The sequence below is a fragment of the Suricata suricatta genome, chromosome 3 (genome assembly GCF_006229205.1).
Source record: "Suricata suricatta isolate VVHF042 chromosome 3, meerkat_22Aug2017_6uvM2_HiC, whole genome shotgun sequence".
NCBI classification, from domain to species: domain Eukaryota; kingdom Metazoa; phylum Chordata; class Mammalia; order Carnivora; family Herpestidae; genus Suricata; species Suricata suricatta.
The window spans coordinates 49,319,757-49,340,412 of NC_043702.1; the positions used below are offsets into that span (position 1 = coordinate 49,319,757).

General features: G+C 35.8%; 1 protein-coding gene across 3 annotated transcripts in view; it reads left to right on the forward strand.

Annotated features, from left to right (window-relative positions):
* PDE1A (phosphodiesterase 1A) overlaps positions 1-20,656 on the forward strand; it is a 331,024-nt gene that overhangs the window by 248,501 nt on the left and 61,867 nt on the right. For 2 of the 3 annotated variants that reach the window (XM_029934296.1, XM_029934297.1), the window contains exons 4-7: positions 6,802-6,984; positions 12,376-12,442; positions 16,056-16,172; positions 17,036-17,176. In XM_029934296.1, the coding sequence (XP_029790156.1) occupies positions 6,802-6,984; positions 12,376-12,442; positions 16,056-16,172; positions 17,036-17,176 (508 nt within the window). Of the gene's footprint in view, positions 1-5,155; positions 5,338-6,801; positions 6,985-12,375; positions 12,443-16,055; positions 16,173-17,035; positions 17,177-20,656 lie in introns of those variants that run through there. The other variant, XM_029934298.1, reaches the window with a different exon arrangement.

The following is a 20,656-nucleotide window of genomic DNA, read 5'->3' on the forward strand; positions in this document are numbered from 1 at the left end:
TTTCTCTTAATTCTCCCAGCCATCCCTGGAGACCTCACTTGGAACATATTTACCGTGTATGAGTTCAATACCATCCTTAGTCCAAGGCCACCATAACTACTTTTCTGGACAGTGCCCTTCATTTTAAAATGCTCAATGACGGCTTATTTTGGTGTGCCTTTTCCCTACAGTAATAGGTCTTCAAGCCAAGAAGAACCTGAAGTCCATGCCCTTCTCCCTGTTCTAGGTTCCTGGACTATGAAATGCCCTTCCCTGCCCACTGTTCTCCTCTCTGATATATTGGGCACTGAGACGCCAGAATTCTCTGCCCAAAGATCCCCTAGCCTGTCTTCTAAGTCTTAACAGGCTTCTTCTGTAAGTCTTTCCTTCTGAGGGAACCAGGACACTCTTTGTAGGTGCATCCCATCACCCCTATAGAGTAGCCAAGAAGCAGCTGCTTTCAAAGCTGAGAAGGTTGATGAGAGTACACTGGGAGGCTGCAACGTCCACCTGCTTACATAGTAAGGCCCTGAGCAGGAGGTTAGACAGGTGCAGAGGGGCAGCCACAGCCAGCTGGCCCAGGCTTGTCATGCACGGAGTTGAGAATTCTCATTCTAACTCAACTTGCCAGGCTTTTATGAAACTTATTAAAAGGTAGGATAGAACACATTTTAAAAATTTATTCATTTCATGTATGACTTTAAAATGATTACATGGTATGTGAGAGAAATGTGCTCCTGCCCTGGGCCCAGCAAATGTTAAGGGCAGAACTGAATGACTTAGTTACTTGTTAAAGTGTATCTTTTATAAGAAGAGTAAGGCAGGAAAAAGAAATTTTCAACTTTACAATGCCAGTTTCTAATTGCATTCAGCACTTTCACTTAATATTTAGTAGGTGTAAATGTGGACACCAATTGCACGGAAATAACTGTGTGGATACACTAATGTAACCATATTCCAAGAGTCCACTGTGGACAGAAATATTTTTATTGATATAATTATAAAAGTCAAAATCTCATGACCTTTCCTTCCATGGCTGCCTCCTTCTTTAGTCCCTTTCCTTGCAAATTTTCTAGTTCAAAATATAAGCCCTTTGGGAGTTGTGTCATCTGATTTCAAGAGAAAATTTGGGGTATAAATAGCTCCCGAGGATCAGTTGAGCAATGATTGGGCAGGAGGTCAGTTTTCACAACTCCATGGCCCCCCATCTACATCCATGTTTAGGGACCCCTCACTTCCTTCTTTATTGACCCTCTTAGCCCTAAAAAATGAAAACAACAACAACAACAACAACAACAACAACAACAGCAACAAACCAGAGGAAGCATTTCTCAGAGGTCAACAGTGATAACACATTACACATATACTCTTTACCATTTCTTTTGTATATAGTGCATTTTAAGAATTCCTAAGGAAAATGCACCAATGATTATGTCTTCAGGTTGTAAGATTTCTAAACACAAAATCTTTATTTTTTAAGAGCACTTGTGATGTAAACAATTATGCTCACTCTGCTATCTAACATTAGGATAAAGAGCAATTGAACTTTTGGAGATTTTGAAAGCAAAATTAATCATAGTAATAAGATTCCATTTTACCAACCTACTTGTAGAAATTTATTTCAAACATTAGATGAGAGCCAAGTGTAGTCCTATGTGTTTTACATGTGTCATAAACTTTTGTAAATATTCAGATGTTTTCACATGTCTCAAGAAAACTGTTTATGATCAGTCTCTAACAAAAGCCCAGGACTATTATTCCACATTATACTATAGATTTTGTTCTGCCCTATCTAGCAAGATAAAAGGAAACCTGAAAAGTCCTTGTGGTGCTCAGAGCTGGGAAGACAGAGTGGACAAGGCAGGTGTCAGAGAAAGGGAAGATCAATAAGGGAGAAGAGAGATGGAGATGAGTGGGGAAAAATACATGCCATTGGGTGTGTTGGCTTTATAAAAATATGTTTATATTTAGGTTTTATTCACATGTCTTTCAATTTTCTTTTTTGCAAACTGAAATAATTACCTTAATGAATCTTCTACAACTTATTTATAACTTCATTACGAATGTCTTACTATACTTGAGAAAGGAGTATATAAGAGTTAGTATTTGGCGGAAATACAGTAAAACCTTGGTGGGTGAGCATAATTTGCTCCCGAAGCATGCTTTGTAATCCAACGCACCTGTATATCAAAGTGAATTTCCCCATAAGAAATCATGGAAACTCAGACGATTCATTCCACAACCCAAAAATATTCGTCTAAAAATGATCACAGTACTGTAATATGAAACAAAGTAATAAATAAAATAGAAAATATAAAGAAAAATAAACAAATTAAACTGCACTTACTTCTGAAAACCTTCGTAGGTGGTGTGAGGGAGACAAGAGAGAGGAGGGTTGTTGTGTAGAACGACTTTCACTATCACTAATGGGATCACTGTTATCTCCTGGCTCAACAGAGTCTTTGTCTTTTCGTGCCACTTTAACGAGGAACCTACCCAATGACACTTGCTTCTTTCTGCCTCCTTTTGAGGATTTCTCAGAATTATGACATTGCATTGACAATCACCCACAATCCCACAGTGATCAAGAGAGAGAGAGAAGAAACATTGACTCAGTTGTGATCATGTGACATTCGGGATCATCTCCTACTCGTATTGCAAGATATCACTCCTTTACCAATTTAAAATTTATTAGAAATGTTTACTATCAGCAGAACTCTCACAGACAAGTTACTCACAATCCAAGGTTTTACTGTACTGACTATCCTGGTTAAAGGCATGCAAGCAGTGTATAGAAAAATTTCTTTTTCCTGTGCCTGTAATTCAAAATGCCATAAAAATGTTGATTGACTTTTCCACACCAAATATGCATGGTGCATAATTTGCTTCAAAAATTAAAGGGTGTTCAAGGGCAAATTAACTTAAAGGCAATGAAGATGATTCACAGCAGGGAATTAGGCTGCGGCTACTACTTCTCAATCAAATAATACAAGACTGTAAAGACTAAAATTTTTTATCATCCCCATTCTCATTCTACTCCTCAAAGATAGTCACTTATAATAGTTTAGTGTAAATATTTCTGAATGTTTTCTAGTCATTCAATGGATATATGTTCATCTTCTACTCTGTACCATGCACTGTTGTAGATGCTAATGATAAAATAATGCATAAAATCAGACCAACTCTCTGCTCTCAAGATCTTTACAGTTTAGGGGATGAAACATAAAATGAAACAAACCAGTATACATACAAGCACATGATATCAAGTGCTAATGATCCCCTCGAATATGGTAAGAGTTGCTAAGCATAGTGAACAGCCAGTGCATGGACCCTAACGCAGTAGCAAGCCTGGCAAGGTTGAGCACAGCAAGGAGGCCAGCTGCTATAACAAAGTGAGTGAGGGGAAACTAGTTAAGAGATGAAGGCAGAGACACAACTATATAGGACTTTACAAATTAGGCATTGACATGGTCTGACTCATACTTTAAAAGAAGCATCTGGCTACAGAAAGGAGTCAGAACAAGAACTAGGAGGCCAGAAGGGGGCTACTGCAGTAGACCAGGAGAGAGATGATGGTGGCTTGGCCTCTCTCTCGTTCATTGCTGGTAGGAATGCAAACTGGTACAGCCATTTTGGCAGATGGTTTGTAAGTTACTTAAAAAACAAAACATACTCCTACCATACAATCCAACCATTGTGGTCCTTGGTATTTATTCAAATGAACTGGAAAACTCTGCATATAACTATTTTTAACAGCTTTATTGTAATTGTCAGAACTTGGAAGCAACCAAGATAACCTTGGTTGAATGTATAAACAAACTAGTATATCCATACAATAGATTGGGATTCAACAATAAAGAAAAAAGAGCTACTAAGATATGAAAAGACAGTATGGTATTTATATCCACAATAGCTAAAAAGTCATTTTTGTTCCTTGCAAATGATTTTTATATTTCAAAAGCAGAAGTACAATTGACTTGCTCTATTAAGTGAATATTAAGATGACAGATTTGTGCCTTTGTCATCTGATTTATAATCCATGCTGGTAGTTCCCACAGAGTATTCGTGAATGATGGAAAGATTCATTCATAGCCATTATATATTTAGCTTTCATATATATAAAGATATATATATATACACACACACATGTATATATCCTTACTCTTGGTATTATTAGAGAAAGAAAATGAGAGAGAAAGAGCAAGAGAGAGGGAGAATGAAATTGATTGATTTTAAGGAATTGTCTCATGTGGTTGTGGGGGCTGGCAAGATGAAAATATTCAGGAACAGGCTGACCCTGGCTGGAAATTCTGGCAGGAGTAAATGTTGCAATCTTTAGTCTGAAGGCAATCTGAAGGTAGAATTCCTTCCTCTTTAGGGAATCTCTGTCTTATCTCTTAAGGCCTTCAATTATTGAATGAGGCCCACTCACATTAAAGAAGGTAATCTGCTTTTGCATATGAGAAATGCCTTGACAGCCAACACCTAGACTGGGTGTTTGACCAATAACAGGCAACATGCCCTAGCCATGTTTAACATATAAAATTAACCATTGAAGAGGTATTTGTTGCCTTTTCAAAATTTGCTTTTAATTAGAGAACAACATAGCTCATGCTTTCCTCTTTACACACTCTTCTTTATCCCTACATCCACAAATGAATTCATATCAGTCTTTCTCAAAGATTATAGGTTCTCTTCTTATTTATTTTTTAATAATTTTTTAAGTAGGCTTCACACCCAACCTGGGGCTTGAACTCAGAACCTTGACTGAAGTCAAGGTATGAGCTGAGATCAAGAGTCAGACACTTAACCAACTAAGCCACCCAGGCACCCCCATATGTTCTTTCCTTGTTAATGAATGACATGCATCATAATTAAAAATTACCAGATTCCTAATCCCACACCCAATATGAAATCTCATTTCCATATGCTGGTTTTGTCATATTTGATGATCTGTCTTAAATAACTTAGGAGTTTAGGACATACAGTCATCAATATCAAGAATCAATTGGCCACCATTACAATGTGTCTGTCATTCTACTTCAAGTAGCTGATAAAACAAGGCAGCAGTAGAATTCTTGGAATTTGGTGACATCACAGAATTACACCACAATGATTCTCAATTCACCTGCCCTCTTCTGTAGCTTTATTTGATAACTGGATAAAAGTAGAAATGGCAAGTCCTGAATTTCCAAACCCTGTAGTATAATGTCTTCCTACAATTGGCTGAGCAATCTAATTTGAAATGGACACTATGCTTAAAAAAGCATTTTTCTTTGAGTTACAGTGTCAGTGTATTAAGAGTAAATCAGAATCATCCAAATGTAAGTTCCGAAAGAAAGTTAAAAATGATGTAATGTAAGTATTAATCAGTATTAACTCCAATTATGTACGTCTTTTTTGTCTTCATATGTATACATGTGGTTTTGTAACTCTAGCCCTTAAGTTGAATATATTTTGTCATATTTCATAAATGCATTTGTGCTTGTTTAATACCATTAAAAATAAATACTGGCAAATGACTGTTCTGTTTATAGAAAACAGCAGCACATAGAGGTCATCATATAATCTTCTGAGCCTCTTTTTGGTAGCACTGGCTGCCTTGAGTGGGATTTCTACTTTTTATTGCCCTTTCCTTCGTCCCTTAAGTTAGTATGACTTGTTCTGCAGGCTTTTCCACACACAGTCATTTCTGGCTACCTTCCATCAGCTTATGATCCTTAGCCTTCACTCTGTATAAAGAGATTTACCCAAGCAAATGGAATCCAAAAGCCAAAACTACAGTGTGCTAAAATACCTCTGATTTATTAAATTGGTACACTGGCAAGGAAATAATGAAATCAATAAGACCGAGCTGACCTGTGTTCTTCCTAGAGGCAAAACTCAATTACTATGTAGAGTTTCTGTATTTTGTGGGGAACCTTTCACACTATCTTGCCAGTTCAGACCTTTAGGAAATTCTGGATGACTGGAGCTGACCAGCCTTAAGGGCAGGTATTATGACCCATCAGTCCAGTCAATGTTGTCTGTGTGGAGTTTATACCAGACTGGCAGTGCCCCCGTTTCAGTTCCCAATCGCTTCCTCACTCACTTTATTGATTTCCTCAGCCGGCAGTTCTAAACCCACCAGACCCCCACCCTAAGGATAGCATCTGCCCAGAGCAGGAGGTGTTTCTCTGCTTCTTCCACTGGTTCTGTCACCTGAAATGAGCTTTCAAAAGAATCCATTTGTTTTTATCTTTTTTTCTTCTTCACTGTTTAATCTGTGATGTTGCTATCAGAATAAATGTATTTTAGGGTACTTAATTTATTATTTTCCTAAAATTTAGAGATTCTGATCAGATGAAATAACATATGTGAATGACTTTGTAAACACCAAGGCCTTATTCAAAAAGCTTGTGCTATCTGTACCATATGTACCCAAGATTATTAACTACAAGATAGTTTTCATGTCTTAAGGTCCCCTTTCTTCTTTCCACTCCAGTTGCCTCCTTTAATAATAGACATCTGTTTATGAAACTTCTTCTCTATGTTAGTTTTATTCATTACAAGAACAGTATATTAATTGATATCTTCAGATTAGTATCCCTACACTTAAATGCTGGGAAAGCTATAAGAGCTCAAGGCCACTAGTGCTTGCCTTCAGAAAGAATCAGTTTGAGGAGTTCAGAGTTAATCCAATAATTTTCCTTTTGTAGACAGTTTTTATTGAGAGGTGATCAGAGAGTGATTTGCTATATTTTAAGTCCTATTGCAGTGTTTGTTTTGTTATCAGTTTTTCTTCACCTTTTCCTGAAGTTTAATCGGTATGCATTTTTGTAGAAGACTGCTGGATACTGATGATGAGCTCTGTGACATTCAGACGGATTCAGTCCCATCTGAAGTACGGGACTGGCTGGCTTCTACATTTACCCGGAAAATGGGGTTAATGAAAAAGAAATCTGAGGAAAAGCCAAAATTTCGAAGCATCGTGCATGCCGTGCAAGCTGGAATTTTTGTGGAAAGGTAAGTGAAATCATTGGTACCTCAATATAATAAAATTTGGAAAGCAGGAGATAAACTGACCATATCAAAGTTATAGGAGTTGAATATTTTGCTTCTTGAGGAAAACTTTAATTCTAAGTGTACATAGAATGAACAAATTTAGTGCTTTATTATGAACTTGCCTGTAACAAAATTGTTTTATCCTGGGTTTATCATTTTTATTTCTTTTAAAATGACATAAAGACTAAAAGCAAAGGCTTTTGACTGAAATAAGCCTTTATGAGTAACTGTTTAAGAAATTATAACACATTCATATGTTACACAACTAATTTTACCTGTAAAATGTAACACTGCAGAAAAATGAGTTCTGTGCTACGTGACCTGAGCAGAAACCAGTGCTTGACGCCTGACCACCACGTGCCACACAGGAGCCCTATAAAATACATGTGAATGTGGCCGAATTTTATCTTAATTTAGCCCTTAGGAACACAGTCTTTGGGGCACCTGGGTGGCTCAGTCCGTTAAGAGTCTGACTTCGGCCCAGGTCATGATCTCACAGTTCATGGGGTCCAGCCCTGTATCGAATCCTCAGAACCCCCTCACTCTCTGCCCCTCCTCCACTAGTTCTCGCTCTCCCTCTCTCTCTCTCTCTCTGTTTCAAAATAAATAAACTTAAAATAAAAGAATGCAGTCTTTTTTTTCTGTCTAGGAAACAGGATGTTCCAGAATTAAAATTAAAGCCTGAAATAAATATGTTATATCTGACAATTTTGAAAATTAGTTTTAAGAAATCTCTTAGATTAAAAAAACAAGTTAAATTATATTAAATTATATATAAAAAGATGAAACATTTTTGAAACTAATAAAATTGAGGAACAGAATTTTTTTGTCAATGTACTTAAATTTAAGAGAGATCACATCCTTTTTCATCTTCTGACATCTCTTGTTTTTATTTTTAATGAACATTATAAACTTTAATTTTCCTCTATTAAAAGAACAATAGGAAACACATTTGATTTTCTAAAAATGTAAATGAGAATGCATTGCAAGAAGTATTTGATGCCATTTGAAAATATAACTACAGCACATAAAGCTTGAATTATCTTGGCTTAAACCTATATTATCCACAATAACAACCTGTCAATAATTATTTAAATTATTTTGAGTATTTATTAACCATATCTAATTGGCTTTGATAAAAAGAATCTTCATAATAAGCTCTTCAATTAGTGTGGTGTGGAGATACCTACACCCCCTCACAAGATGCATAAACTGGTCCTACCTGCCTGGTGGGACCAAAAGTCTGCAACAGAGAGGCAGGGCTGGAGAGAAGAAATATCCACCCCCATTAAAAAAAAACTTAGGAAGGTGTGTGGCAGTTTTTGATCTTCATTAACATCAAATCGATATTAACATTTCAATAGTGGTTCAGAAAGTCAGTGAGAGAATCACAGATAAAAGACAGTACGTGTGATTTGCTGAAAGAATTTGATCTTTTTAAAGAAAATATTGTAGAACTTGGCAAAGTAAAAATGAGGGAAACTGTAGAAGTAAATCCCACCCAATAAAAAATCAAGATTTCTACAAAATATATTGATATCCTACATTTTCATTTTTTCCATATGCTACATAAAATATTTTATTTAGTAGGCTACAGAGATATAAAATGTACTTAAGACAACTAAACCAGCATCCAACCTAGAAGAAATCAATATGCTACAAACACATGGAAATGAAATCTCTTTTATTATGCTTATAGCCCCTTTAGGAGGTGCATAGAAATAATGGCATATGTTTCTCTTCAATTTTCAAAGATAATTGTCTTCCATTTTAAAAGTTAGAAAGTCTCCCTGAGCATCCTGTCCAGTCTCCCCTCCCAGACTCAGTGCTTGGCAAGTCCTGGCGATTCATCCACCTACTGGCTCTTGCATCTCCACTCCTGCAACCCCAATCTCTGTCTCTGTTACCTGCCATCCGAAATAGGACAGTAGTTTTCCAGTTGGGCCTCCCTCTTCCACAAGTGCCCTCTCCAAATTAGTCAATTCTAAATATATAAATTAGTCTCTGTCACTCTTAATCTTAAAACCATCGATTGGTTTTCCATTTCATTTGGTGTTGAAAGTGAATTCTGTATCATGGGTTTGCAGGGTTAGGCCTCCTTCTACCTTCTCATCTCATCAAATGCTATCTTTATTTTAAACTATTTGTACTTCTCTGATTTCAACCCCATGAAGATCCCTAACTTTCTCCCCTTGGGGACATTTGTCCTGTTATTCCATCTACCAAAAATGATTTTCCACACCCTTCCCCCTGTCTGGCCCTTTCTCTCATTTCAGAGGCTTTCTCTGAGCACTCTGTATACACAACTCATCACTTTCTCTACCCTAACCAGCAGTTTACCATCTATATATATTCAAAACTAGTGAATTAAATTATAGCAAATTAAATTAAAATATAGCAAATCACTCTCTAATCACCCCTCAATATGAACTGTCTAAAAAAAGGAAAATTATTGGATTAACTCTGAATTCCTCAAACTGATTTTTTCTGAAGGCAAGCACTAATGGCCTTTAGTGTGTACACACACACACACACATATAGTTTATTTGTTTATTATTTTGGGGGGGAGAGAAGATGAATGGGGGTGGGGCAGAGAGAGAGAGAGAGAAAGAAACCCCAAGCAGGTTCCACTCTGTACACTGAGTCCTACTTGGAGCTCAACCTCATGACCATGAGATCATGACCTGAGCCTCAATCAAGAGTATGAGACTTAACTGACTGAGCCACCCAGGCATCCCTATAATCATATATTTTTATTTATTGTCCCTTTTCACTGCTCAGTAAGCCCCATGAAAGTAGCAGCTGTATTTTTCTTGTTTACCACTGGTCTCTTACCTAACACAGTGTCTGACATAAAGTAGTTTTTGTTTTCTATGGAGTTTTGTTTTTTTTTTTTTTAGTTTTGGAATTACATTTTGCAACTGTAGTGAAAACTTCCAAAAATAATGTACCGTATTTCCAGTTGGACTTTCACCACTGCAGGAGCCTAGGAAACTCATTGTTCTTTTTCAGCAACTTCTAATATATCCGCTATTTACTCAAATGTGAGGTAACTGTATTAAGGTTTCTCCCACACTGATTCTGATTCCAACGTCCTAATTTTTTGTTCTAATATTTTACTCCCAATTATAGTGTTGGAAAATGGTCATGGGAAAGTTTGTCTCTCTCCTCAGAAAGATAATCTGCTTTGACTTTCATTGCATTCCATGTAAGGAGAATGCACACTGATATTCATTTCTCAACCTACTCCAGGTCTAAGGAAACAGCACCAGAGTTCCCACAGAGCCCAGGGAGCCCTGAAGAACCTAAGAACTGCAGCCAACAGCACTGGCTGCAGAATAGTGAGAAGAGTAACATTAATAATAATAATGGCTTTCTAGTGTTGAGTGCTTATTATATTATGCTAGGCATTTACATCCTTTACTCTTCATAAAAAGCTTATAATTATCCTTGTTTTATGCATGAGTGACGTTAAATAGCTTTCCAAAGGTCACATAGACAGTGAGTAGCTAGTCTGTGATTGAACGTATGTCTTCTTTCCAATACAGGCTACTGCCTTCTGTGCCATGAAGTCACACCAATTGAAAGTTACTTAATTTTTCTTACTTCTGATTATTATATTGACCTTCTTTTCCTAGTCCATTATCCTTCTATTTCCTCTGTACCTCCATTTGTTAGTAATAATAAACTAGAAAAATAGAAAAGACTGGTGCCTCAAAAAAACCCCCACAAAACAACTAAATATCCTTATTGACAATAATTATTGTCTGGGTCTGTTATAGTGTAATTACTAGTTTCCATGCCCTGCAAGACTAGAATAATTATGCCTATCTCAATAGAGTAACTAATATTAGTATTTTTACTTATAAACTGCTCTGTAATCTTCCAGTCGAGAATAAGGATAATTTTTTTATTATAACCAATTACCCACATTCAAAAATCATTTAGAGTCATTTAAACAAACATAAAATAAAACTATAGAAATAAAGTAATAATGTCTCTGTAATAAAGTGGGAAAGTACTTTAGCAAGAAAACCTAGGCTAGAAATGTATGCAAATGCAGTATTTTAATTCTGAGCTTCCAAGAAGTCAAGATTAAAACGGGAAACATGAATTTTTAGCATTTGTTATTTTATAAAAGATAGGTTTTATATAGAAACTAAGAAATACGTCTTACGGATTTTTAATATAATGCATACTAAATCAAAAAGGTTAGCATCTTCTGTAGTGGTTTTATGAAAGGTGCGAAACTTCCAAATGACTGTTCTTATGGTTCTTCCCTCATTCAACTAATGATGTGATCATTAAATTATTGTTTTATTCAGGCATTTTGGGAGACGTTGCAACAATGTAGTCTAGAAATGCGGCTTCCCTATGGACTAATAATATAAAAAAGTCATTGATAGTTAAATTCTTTCCTCCCAGGACTTTGTGAATGAAACACATATCTTCTCGCTCTGAATTGAAGGCTGTTGTTATTCTACACATTGGGGGGTCACACTGATCCTATTTTTTTTTTTTTCAAATTTTTTGCTCATATGCTTTTTAATACCTTTTCCCCATAACATCTTGTGGTCTTTATATATTTTTGAGTTGCCATCCAAAATGCTTACACTGATCCTATTTTTACATGAACCAGTGGAGGAGTTTTATATATTTGGTTTATGTCATTTTGGTTGCCCATCAGAAGATGGAAAAAAAAAATCCAACAAATTACTCATTAATAAGTATATTTTATTGATGCTATCAAAATGGAAGTAACTTTGTTCTTTATGTATAATTTTTCTTAAATTTTATTAAATGACAATTTGAGCAAACTTAAGCAACTGTTATCAATTTGGTCTGCCCTACTATTCTTAACTTAAAAATAAAAAGTCTGTGTAAATTCTGATGATGCTATATATAGTCTGTTATAATTTCCATTTTATAAAAAAAAGAACAGAATCTATAAAGGCAATATTTTTAATAATATTTCAGCTTCTAGATTGAAAATTTTGGCACATAAATCAACAGAAAACAAGAATACTCTTCTGTCATTGATGCAGCGACATGCCAGAAAGCTTTGTTGCATATACAAAGGACAGTCTCTTTTAATAAGATGAAGTTAGGGCCAAGATGTCAATCATGTTGACTTTGTAGTGTGGTTGTACATAAACAAATTCATTTGAACATATGCCACATTGTAGATACTCAATAAACAGTGACCATAGTTATCATCATTACCAAAAAGAGAGCCTGTCACTAAAAATGAAAGTTGAAAAAGACAAAAGTAATGTTTTCTTTCATCTTTAAAAAATAGTTGAAAACTTTGAGTAAATGAGCTTTATATGTACACTTATTTTTCTCTTTCAGGATGTACAGAAAGTCCTATCACATGGTTGGTTTGGTATATCCAGAAGCTGTCATAATAACATTAAAGGTGAAATGATTTTAATTATTTTAATTTTTTCAAATGACTATATTTGAAATCTTCTTAAAATGACGGAGAGAACATCAGAATAGGTCTTTGATGCAGCTTATATGCTTGCATATAAAACATATTTTAACCATTTTCAACATGCTGTGTGTTCTGAATCATGACTCATTATAGACATAAATGAAAATTGAGTGACCAACAAGCTATTAACGCATATGTGCATGTGTGCACACACATATGTACTTTCTTCTCCTTCTTCATACTTTGTTTAGGCGGATCTTGAATTCATTTTTGAGATGGCACCAAGACTTGTCAAAATATACATATTTTGCTATTATATATTATGGAGAAATTGCATGCGTTAAAGAAAAAAGTTCTAGGACAAAATTTATATGAAAGAAATTTGTTTGGAATTTTAGGTCTGAGAAAATAAAAAAAGATACAATTAAGAAAGAAAACAAAAGAAATTTGTCTCTCTCATCTCTGCTTTTCCTGTGGTTGAGGCCCAATTGCGGTATTAGATATCTTAGAAATAACTGGAGCCAAAACTCTGAAGTGGTAAAAGTTTTGGATTCACTTGTTTCCATTCTGTGTGCCCATGTGAGCACTATTTCTATTTCTAGAGGCAGTTTGTAGGACTATTACTCAATATCCTTTATTTCTTTCTATTGTTGAACATTCAACTTTGTCTCCTCTAATAGTTTCAAGGTTGCTTTCCTTTGTCACCCAGCACTTTAAAGAACACTGGCAACAGAATATTCTGAGTTGCTTTATTTCTGATTTATTAAACTCTTTTTCTAGTTTAAATTTATGTTGTTTTCTTTTGTTAATTTCTTTTTAAGCATATCTTTTGCATTTGTTTTTATCTCTGCTCTGTATTAGCCTTTAATCTTACTAACTTAAAAAGGTAGTTTTTCTTGGGTACATTTTATGTTTATGTTTCTTTTTTAAAATTTTTATTAATTTTTGAGAGAGAGTGAGAGAGCATGAGTGGGAAAGAGGCAGAGAGAGAGGGAGACACAGAATCTGAAGCAGGCTCTAGACTCTGAACTGTCATGTCAGCACAGAGCCCAACGTGGGTCTTGAGCTCACAAACTGTGAGATCATGACCTCTGAGCTGAAGTCGACTGCTTAACTGACTGAGCCCCCCAAGGGTCCCTGTGTTTATGTTTCTAAAACTATCATAAAGAAGTATATAACTGAAATGGCACACTGTAGGATATTAATTACTCCTTGGATTTTGTGAGACTTTTATTTCCTCAACTGTGGGCAAGAATAACTTATTTTTATTTTTCTTATTTTAATAACCTTTAGTTAGAAACCAACACAATGTTTTAGTATGAGAGAAAGTAAACATTTTTCCAAAGTGCAGCATAGAAAAAATATATAAACTAACAGGTTGAAGAAAGAAATAGCACCAGTAAAGAATATTTTTAGTTAAACAGTTCTTATTTCCTGAGATACCTTCTTGTCCTGTTTGCTCTTAAGCATCTGCAGTAGTTTATAAATGTAAATCATCATTGTTGATAAAAATCCGTCAAAGTAGAAAACTAACCTTTTACTCAGTGGGAAACCCCTAGCAGGAACTATAAATAGCAGCCTCCTAACAATCTGAACTAATTCTTCTGTGTTAGCTTTGGAATTTGATAAAAGATTTGTTGGCCTCATTTTAGCTTTACTGATGGCAAAATGCCTTTTAAGACAATTTTTAGAGATTCTAAATATACAAACAGATAAAGCAAGTGTTTGGGGATCATATCAGGGCCAAATGCGAGAATTAAACAAAAGCATACAAATAAAAAATATTTCATTGGTGTTTTCAAGTGATTAAAAATACCATTGGAAGCTGTTATTACTATATTCAAAGGCAGTATTTTTAAAAGAGACTGTTTGAATACTTTTTATCAGATTCTCAGTTTAGTTTCAGATAATTGGCCTCTGTAAAAATGTGTTAAATGAACTAAGTTCTAAACAATGCCAGTCCAAATTCAAAATTAATATGTAGCTTTAAGGTTGCCCACTTACTAGTCAATACTAAACTTGTGTGTATGTAAACCCACACTTTGCTTACAGTTTCTAATAATCATCAGAGCTGACTGTTGCATTTCTTTAAGTTTTTAAAATTTCAGCAGTTTGTTTAATATTGGAGCTCCAACTTTACATTAAAACCTCCTTAGTATATAGGACTTATATCACTTGTTACAAGTCCATTTTGTGAACACCTCTGCAAGTGTTCATCCTGGAATTACCGAAATTGTGAGACCCTACCCCATCAGGTCAAACTGGACCCTAAAATACCACCCGTTGTTTTACTCGCTCACTCCCATTCTGGTAAATAATTAAAGGTTGAGCAACTGGGCTCCGGAAAGACCCTAAGAATGTAACTCGATAGCTAAAGTTTAACTTGTTCTTCAAGATTCTGTTAAGTAACCCCACCCTTTTAATAAGACCTGGCTGAGGCCAAGTCCACAGGTGAAAGTCACCTAGTCACTCTCCCATGGTATCTTAGGTGTCTTACTGTGATTGGTCATCTTAAAAGACTAAGAACTTTAAAGTGGTAAATTCCCGCCAAAACTAACATCTGTGTATTACAATATAATTGGCTACCATGAAATGCTGTAATTGTAATTGGTTAACTACATGATGACCCATTTTGTCTCCCCAAAACCCTTAAAATCCCTGAGCTCCTGCTAGGCCGGGCTCTCTTCTGAGGATTTCCAGCTACTCGGGAGGGGCTGTTCACCCGCCAAACTAAAATAAACCCATTTACCAACTCTGTTTGTGTTCGGGGATTCTACTTTCTGTGACTCACACTGGGAAAAAAGGTCTAACAAAAGCAAACATCAGGAGGTAGCTGTAACAGTTTGGCTTTCTCTCCCACTGTCAGTGTTTTTTTCCCAAGGGTATGTATGTGTTTCCCTATAAGGCTGATCACTTCCCTAGAGAATCTTCGGAAATGCTGCAATTGCTCTCCTCTTCCTTCACCTCAATCAAAAGACCCCCTTCCTTTTTCTTTTCATCTGTCATTGGAGGAAAGTGTAAATGAATTGGTTAAAGTTACAGTGAGTAATAAGGTAGTATATACTCTACCTTTCTAGGGTGTTTGTATCTTAAAGGATAAAGCAAAGCTTTATCAAAGCTTTAAACAAAAGTACTAACTCTCATGGTGTAATTTCAAGCCATGTGGAAGATGGTGGATGGGAGAGAGAGACACTGGGGCTACTTTCCCCCATCCCTCCATTGACATCACCACATAGCCCTAATTCTACCTTCAAATGAAGCCATCTCTTGGAAAGTGATTTGTAGTATGAATTTGAAGAGAGATTGAGGATAAGGTTAGTATTATAGTGTTAACATGTTTATTACATCAACTTTGATGACTTTGGAGTTAAAGGATTAAGGAAAATATCTTATTCCACTACATTATGCATTATGGCCTCAGTTTTGTGAACCCATAGATAATAAGTGGCCCTGTCGTATCGGACACTGTGAAATATAATCAGACGTTCTAAATCAAAATGTGACCTGCTGAATCTACAATGCTTGATCTTTTCATAGAGAAAAATAGAACTATATAATACTGCCATTTAAAGTATTTACTTTTTTTTTTTTACAGGATGTTGATAAATGGTCTTTTGATGTATTTGCCTTAAATGAAGCAAGTGGAGAGCACAGCCTGAAGTTTATGATTTATGAACTGTTTACCAGATATGATCTTATCAATCGTTTCAAGGTCAGAAACATGGGACAAAAGTGAAATGCTCCTAGAATTGGTTATCTGAATAAGAATGAAAAAGCAGAACACTGAGTCATTAATAAGTGCATTTATACTCTTTCTAGTTGGCAGGTCACAGAACTAGGGGGTGAGTTCACCACACGATATAGCCATTTTCCATGACTCACTGACATATATCCACATGAATGTCATGAGGCCATTGTAGCCTCATTCCAACAAGATACCAACATCCCCCTTAATTACTCCCAGAATAGTCATGTAGAGATTGCGAGCTATGGTTTTTTTAAAAAGATGCTCTTATGTGTTCCACAAACTCAGAATGAATCTTTATTGGCAGCTTTTCTTAAACTGAGATGAAAGGGCTTCTAATTAACTTCATTTAGAGCCATTTAAGCAGCAGATCTGATCCAGATTTCTGAGCACTCTGCAACTTGTACCCTTCAACATTTCCAATGGAATCATGGCATTTTTTTAGAGCTAGAGGGTACCAGGAGATCATTTATTTTAATCCTTTGTACCTCAGATAGAAAAACCAGACTTTACCAACTGTAACTGGGAATTTTACCATTTTAAGAACTAGCCTTCTGTCTTGACTCTGGAAGAGATAAACGTTTAAACACCGCAGTATGTGTGATATTGTTAACTCACCTATCTTAGTTAAACACATGGGTTTATAATCCTAAGATTTAAAGCTAACAGGTTAATGAAGTCGTTTTTCAGAACAGCCTACATTTAACTTCAAAGAAACTCCTACCCACATATGACTCACAATTGTGTCCCATCCCAAACATTGTTGTACTTATGTTGACTTAGTGTTACTATTTTCATCAAAATATAATCACAATTATTACTTTTTGCAGATTCCTGTTTCTTGCCTAATTTGCTTTGCAGAAGCTTTAGAAGTTGGTTACAGCAAGCACAAAAATCCTTATCACAATTTGATTCATGCCGCTGATGTCACTCAAACTGTGCATTACATAATGCTTCATACAGGTATCATGGTAAGAAAGTTTTCCTAACTAAAGTTTGTTAGTTTGGAACATCAGATTCCTTTTCCTTATATTGCCATTGTCCCTCTAATACCTATAGAAGTATTATAAGTAGTAATCTTTTGATTTTTGAGGGTTAATGAATTATTCATAATATACATTATCCAAATAATTATTTTAATTCAATGAAAAAAGATACCCAGAGGCAAATGAAAATATGCTGCAAATTTCCTATAATTTGGACTCTAGAACATTTTGTTTATACATTGTTTTCCCATAGAAATCAACCAAAAAAAAGTGACCTAGATAAAAGCTAGTTACAGTACTCTTCCCTCATATTATCATGTGATCCCAAGCTGACTTCAATGGCTTTTTCTCTTTTACTTGCATTGCTAATTACAAGAAAGCCTAACAGGGATTTTGGAAGTTATTTATGTGAATTCTTCCAAATTCTCCTTGCTCTTCTTTGCATCTGAATGAATCAATGAATAAGTAAATAAAGGATTCAGCAGCGCAATACTGGGACAACAGTAAGTACATGTTGGGAACTCGCATTGCCTGGAATTTCTGAAATGTCTCAGAGTTTAGGGTGACTCCCAGAAAATGGAAAGGAAGGAATAATTCTTCTAAAAATTCCACACTGACATGGGCTCAAAGGGATATAGTCCCTGTGAGAACCTTCTTGATTCCTTTTGTGTCAGCCTATGCCGAAGCAGTGCTGTAAAGTGCATGTAAGTAGAATGTTCCACCAAACCCATAATACGCATTGCCTACCTATTTTGATTTCAGAAGTCACACCTGTTCTTTTGGGTCATTGGCACTCAGATCTATGTAAGTGATACTCTTTGGGGCCCAAAAGATCCTCAATACCTCATCTTTCCACACCAGAGACTATTCCTAACCTGGTCCCAAGCAAAGTCCCTAGGGCCACAGTATGTTGTGCTGAAGATCTTGAAAACTTATAACAGTTACATGATTATTATTATATTTTTATTATATACAGGAAACCTTATTATATACAGGAAATTCTCATAATTTTATTTTTCTCTAAGAAACTATGGTCTTGTTTACTATATATATGATTCACTTGCTATAATTCATCCAATAGTGTCTCACATGACAACTGAAGAAATTGTCTACTCTTCTTCATCTTTCTTTTCCTACAAAATGTCACAGATCTATCAGTGCCCTGGGCTCAGATCCCACTCCTAAGCCATGTTTCAATTATCTGTTGCTCCAAAACAAACTACTCCAAAACTTAGAGGCTAAAGCAACAATCTATCAATATCTCTCAAGTGTCTGTAATTAGAAGGGTCCCAATTATCAGGTTTTCACTTGAGGTCTCTCACGGGCTTATTATCAGCTAGTAAGTATGGCTGAAGACATATGAGGATGTCACTGGGAAAGACATCCATGGTGGCTCACTCACATAGCTGGCAGTTGATAATGGCTAATGGTTGGAGCTCAGCTGGGCTTTTTTTTTTTAAGTATTTATTTACTTGTTTATTTATTGACTGATTGATTGATCAAGGGGGAGGGAGGGACAGAGAGAGAGAAAGAGAAAGAATCCCAAGCAGACTCCATGCTGTCAGTGCAGAGCCTGATGTGGGGCTCGAACTTACAAACTGTGAATATGACCTGAGCCAAGATAAAGAGTTGGATGCTTAATCAACTGAGCCACCCAGGCACCCCTTAACTGGGCTTTTAATAAAGGATTTTCTTGGAATATTACCACCAATTTAAGAGAAATAAGTATTCTACAACAAAATTGCAAAGTAATATATATGAGGTCAGTCCTATTTGAGGGAGGCAGAAATCTCAAAAACTTTAACTCATGCAGTAGCATGACATTCTTGTGACCTTCTAGAAGGCTGAACTTATTTGTGTTGTCAACCTGATACCTTGTGTTTTCCTATTGTAAGGTTTAGTTATGGACATCACAGACTTAAGGTATAAATGTGCCCATTGGCTGAGATCAAATTCAGCTATGGCTAGACTTGCTTGGTCCTAGGTTGAAGTTTACTCACTCTTCTTTCCAGGAGTCTGATTTGACATGGTAAGGGAAGGAGTAGAAAGAAGTTAACAATAATAAGTAGAAAATCAAGCATCAAAGAGCTTTAAAATACTACAAGCTTTTAGAAAGTAGTATATGTAACCTTTATAACTGTTTCTAGCATGTGCATGCACACACACACATTCTTCTAAAGTTTCTTTGGTTTTAATAAGACTTCATTGTCATAGCTGTCCTTGAACTCTGCCTTCTGACAACTGCAAATGCTGTTCTACTTGAAAAGACTTCACTGTCTTCCTGGTTAGCATTGCTTGCTATTTCCTTTCTAAGGCATTGGTCTTGCATCTGATAGCCAGACAATTTTCAAGTGTGACATTTTCTCTTTCCTGTGTCCTGTGGCTTTGAAAAAATTAACTCAAAAATGTAATATATAGTGGTACTCTGAAATGGAAACTGAAGTGATTCAGCTTTTTCAGAACTTAATGGAATGGAAAAGTAAAGCATTCAGTCTAATAAAATATGTACTTTAATTGTGACATGCAGTGAGAAGATATACGCCATTTTATGCTGGGAGGTAACCAAAATTTCATCATTTAAAAACATGTTTTTGCTTAAGTGCATTTTATGTCTGCTATCAGTGTAAAGGGAGCCAAATAAAAGTCTCCTAGGTGACATTGAAGAGATGAAGAATGCTGTACTATTAGTAAATAGAGATGTTCAAATCCATAATATGACTTTTCCTTCAGAATTTCCAGAAGAACTTGTTCCTAGATATACCAAGCCATTCCAACTTTCCCGGAAGGCTGGACCAGATTTGTCCTGGCAGGACTCCTAGAAGTTGACATTAGTGGAGATCACATAGTCACTCTTTGAGAGGACCGTAACTTACTTTACTCTACTTTAGCATGTTTTGTTGGGGGAACATGTTTCTGATTTATTCATCCTTTAGCAAAAATATATTAGTGGGCTCTTTAATCATCCATTAGTTCAGCCATTACAAAAACAGCCTAGTGGAAGTTTATGATTATTGTCCAAGATCAGGAAAATACATTTAAACTACAGAGACTAATGAAAAATTTTATGATAGATGCTAAGAGGGAAGACAAAATGAATTATGAATTTATTGACAATGTTGTCAAAACTAGATTAAACTGCCAGCTTTATAGATTTGGGGAAGTTATTTTAACAAGCTTTTCTTTAGGGGAAAAAGTAGTAGTCATAGGTGAGTATTAATTTTCATACAGATGAATGTGTTGTTTCTTTGAAACAACAAAACTGTATTATAGAAATATTCATTTAGTTTAAAACCCTCAGATTTAGAACACCTGGGTAGCTCAGTCGGTTGGGCAACCGACATCGGCTCAGGTCATAATCTCACGGTTCGTGGGTTCAAGCCCCACATTGGGCTCTGTGCTGACAGTTCAGATTCCATGTCTCCCTCTCTCTCTGCCCCTCCCTTACTCATACTCTGTTTCTCTCTG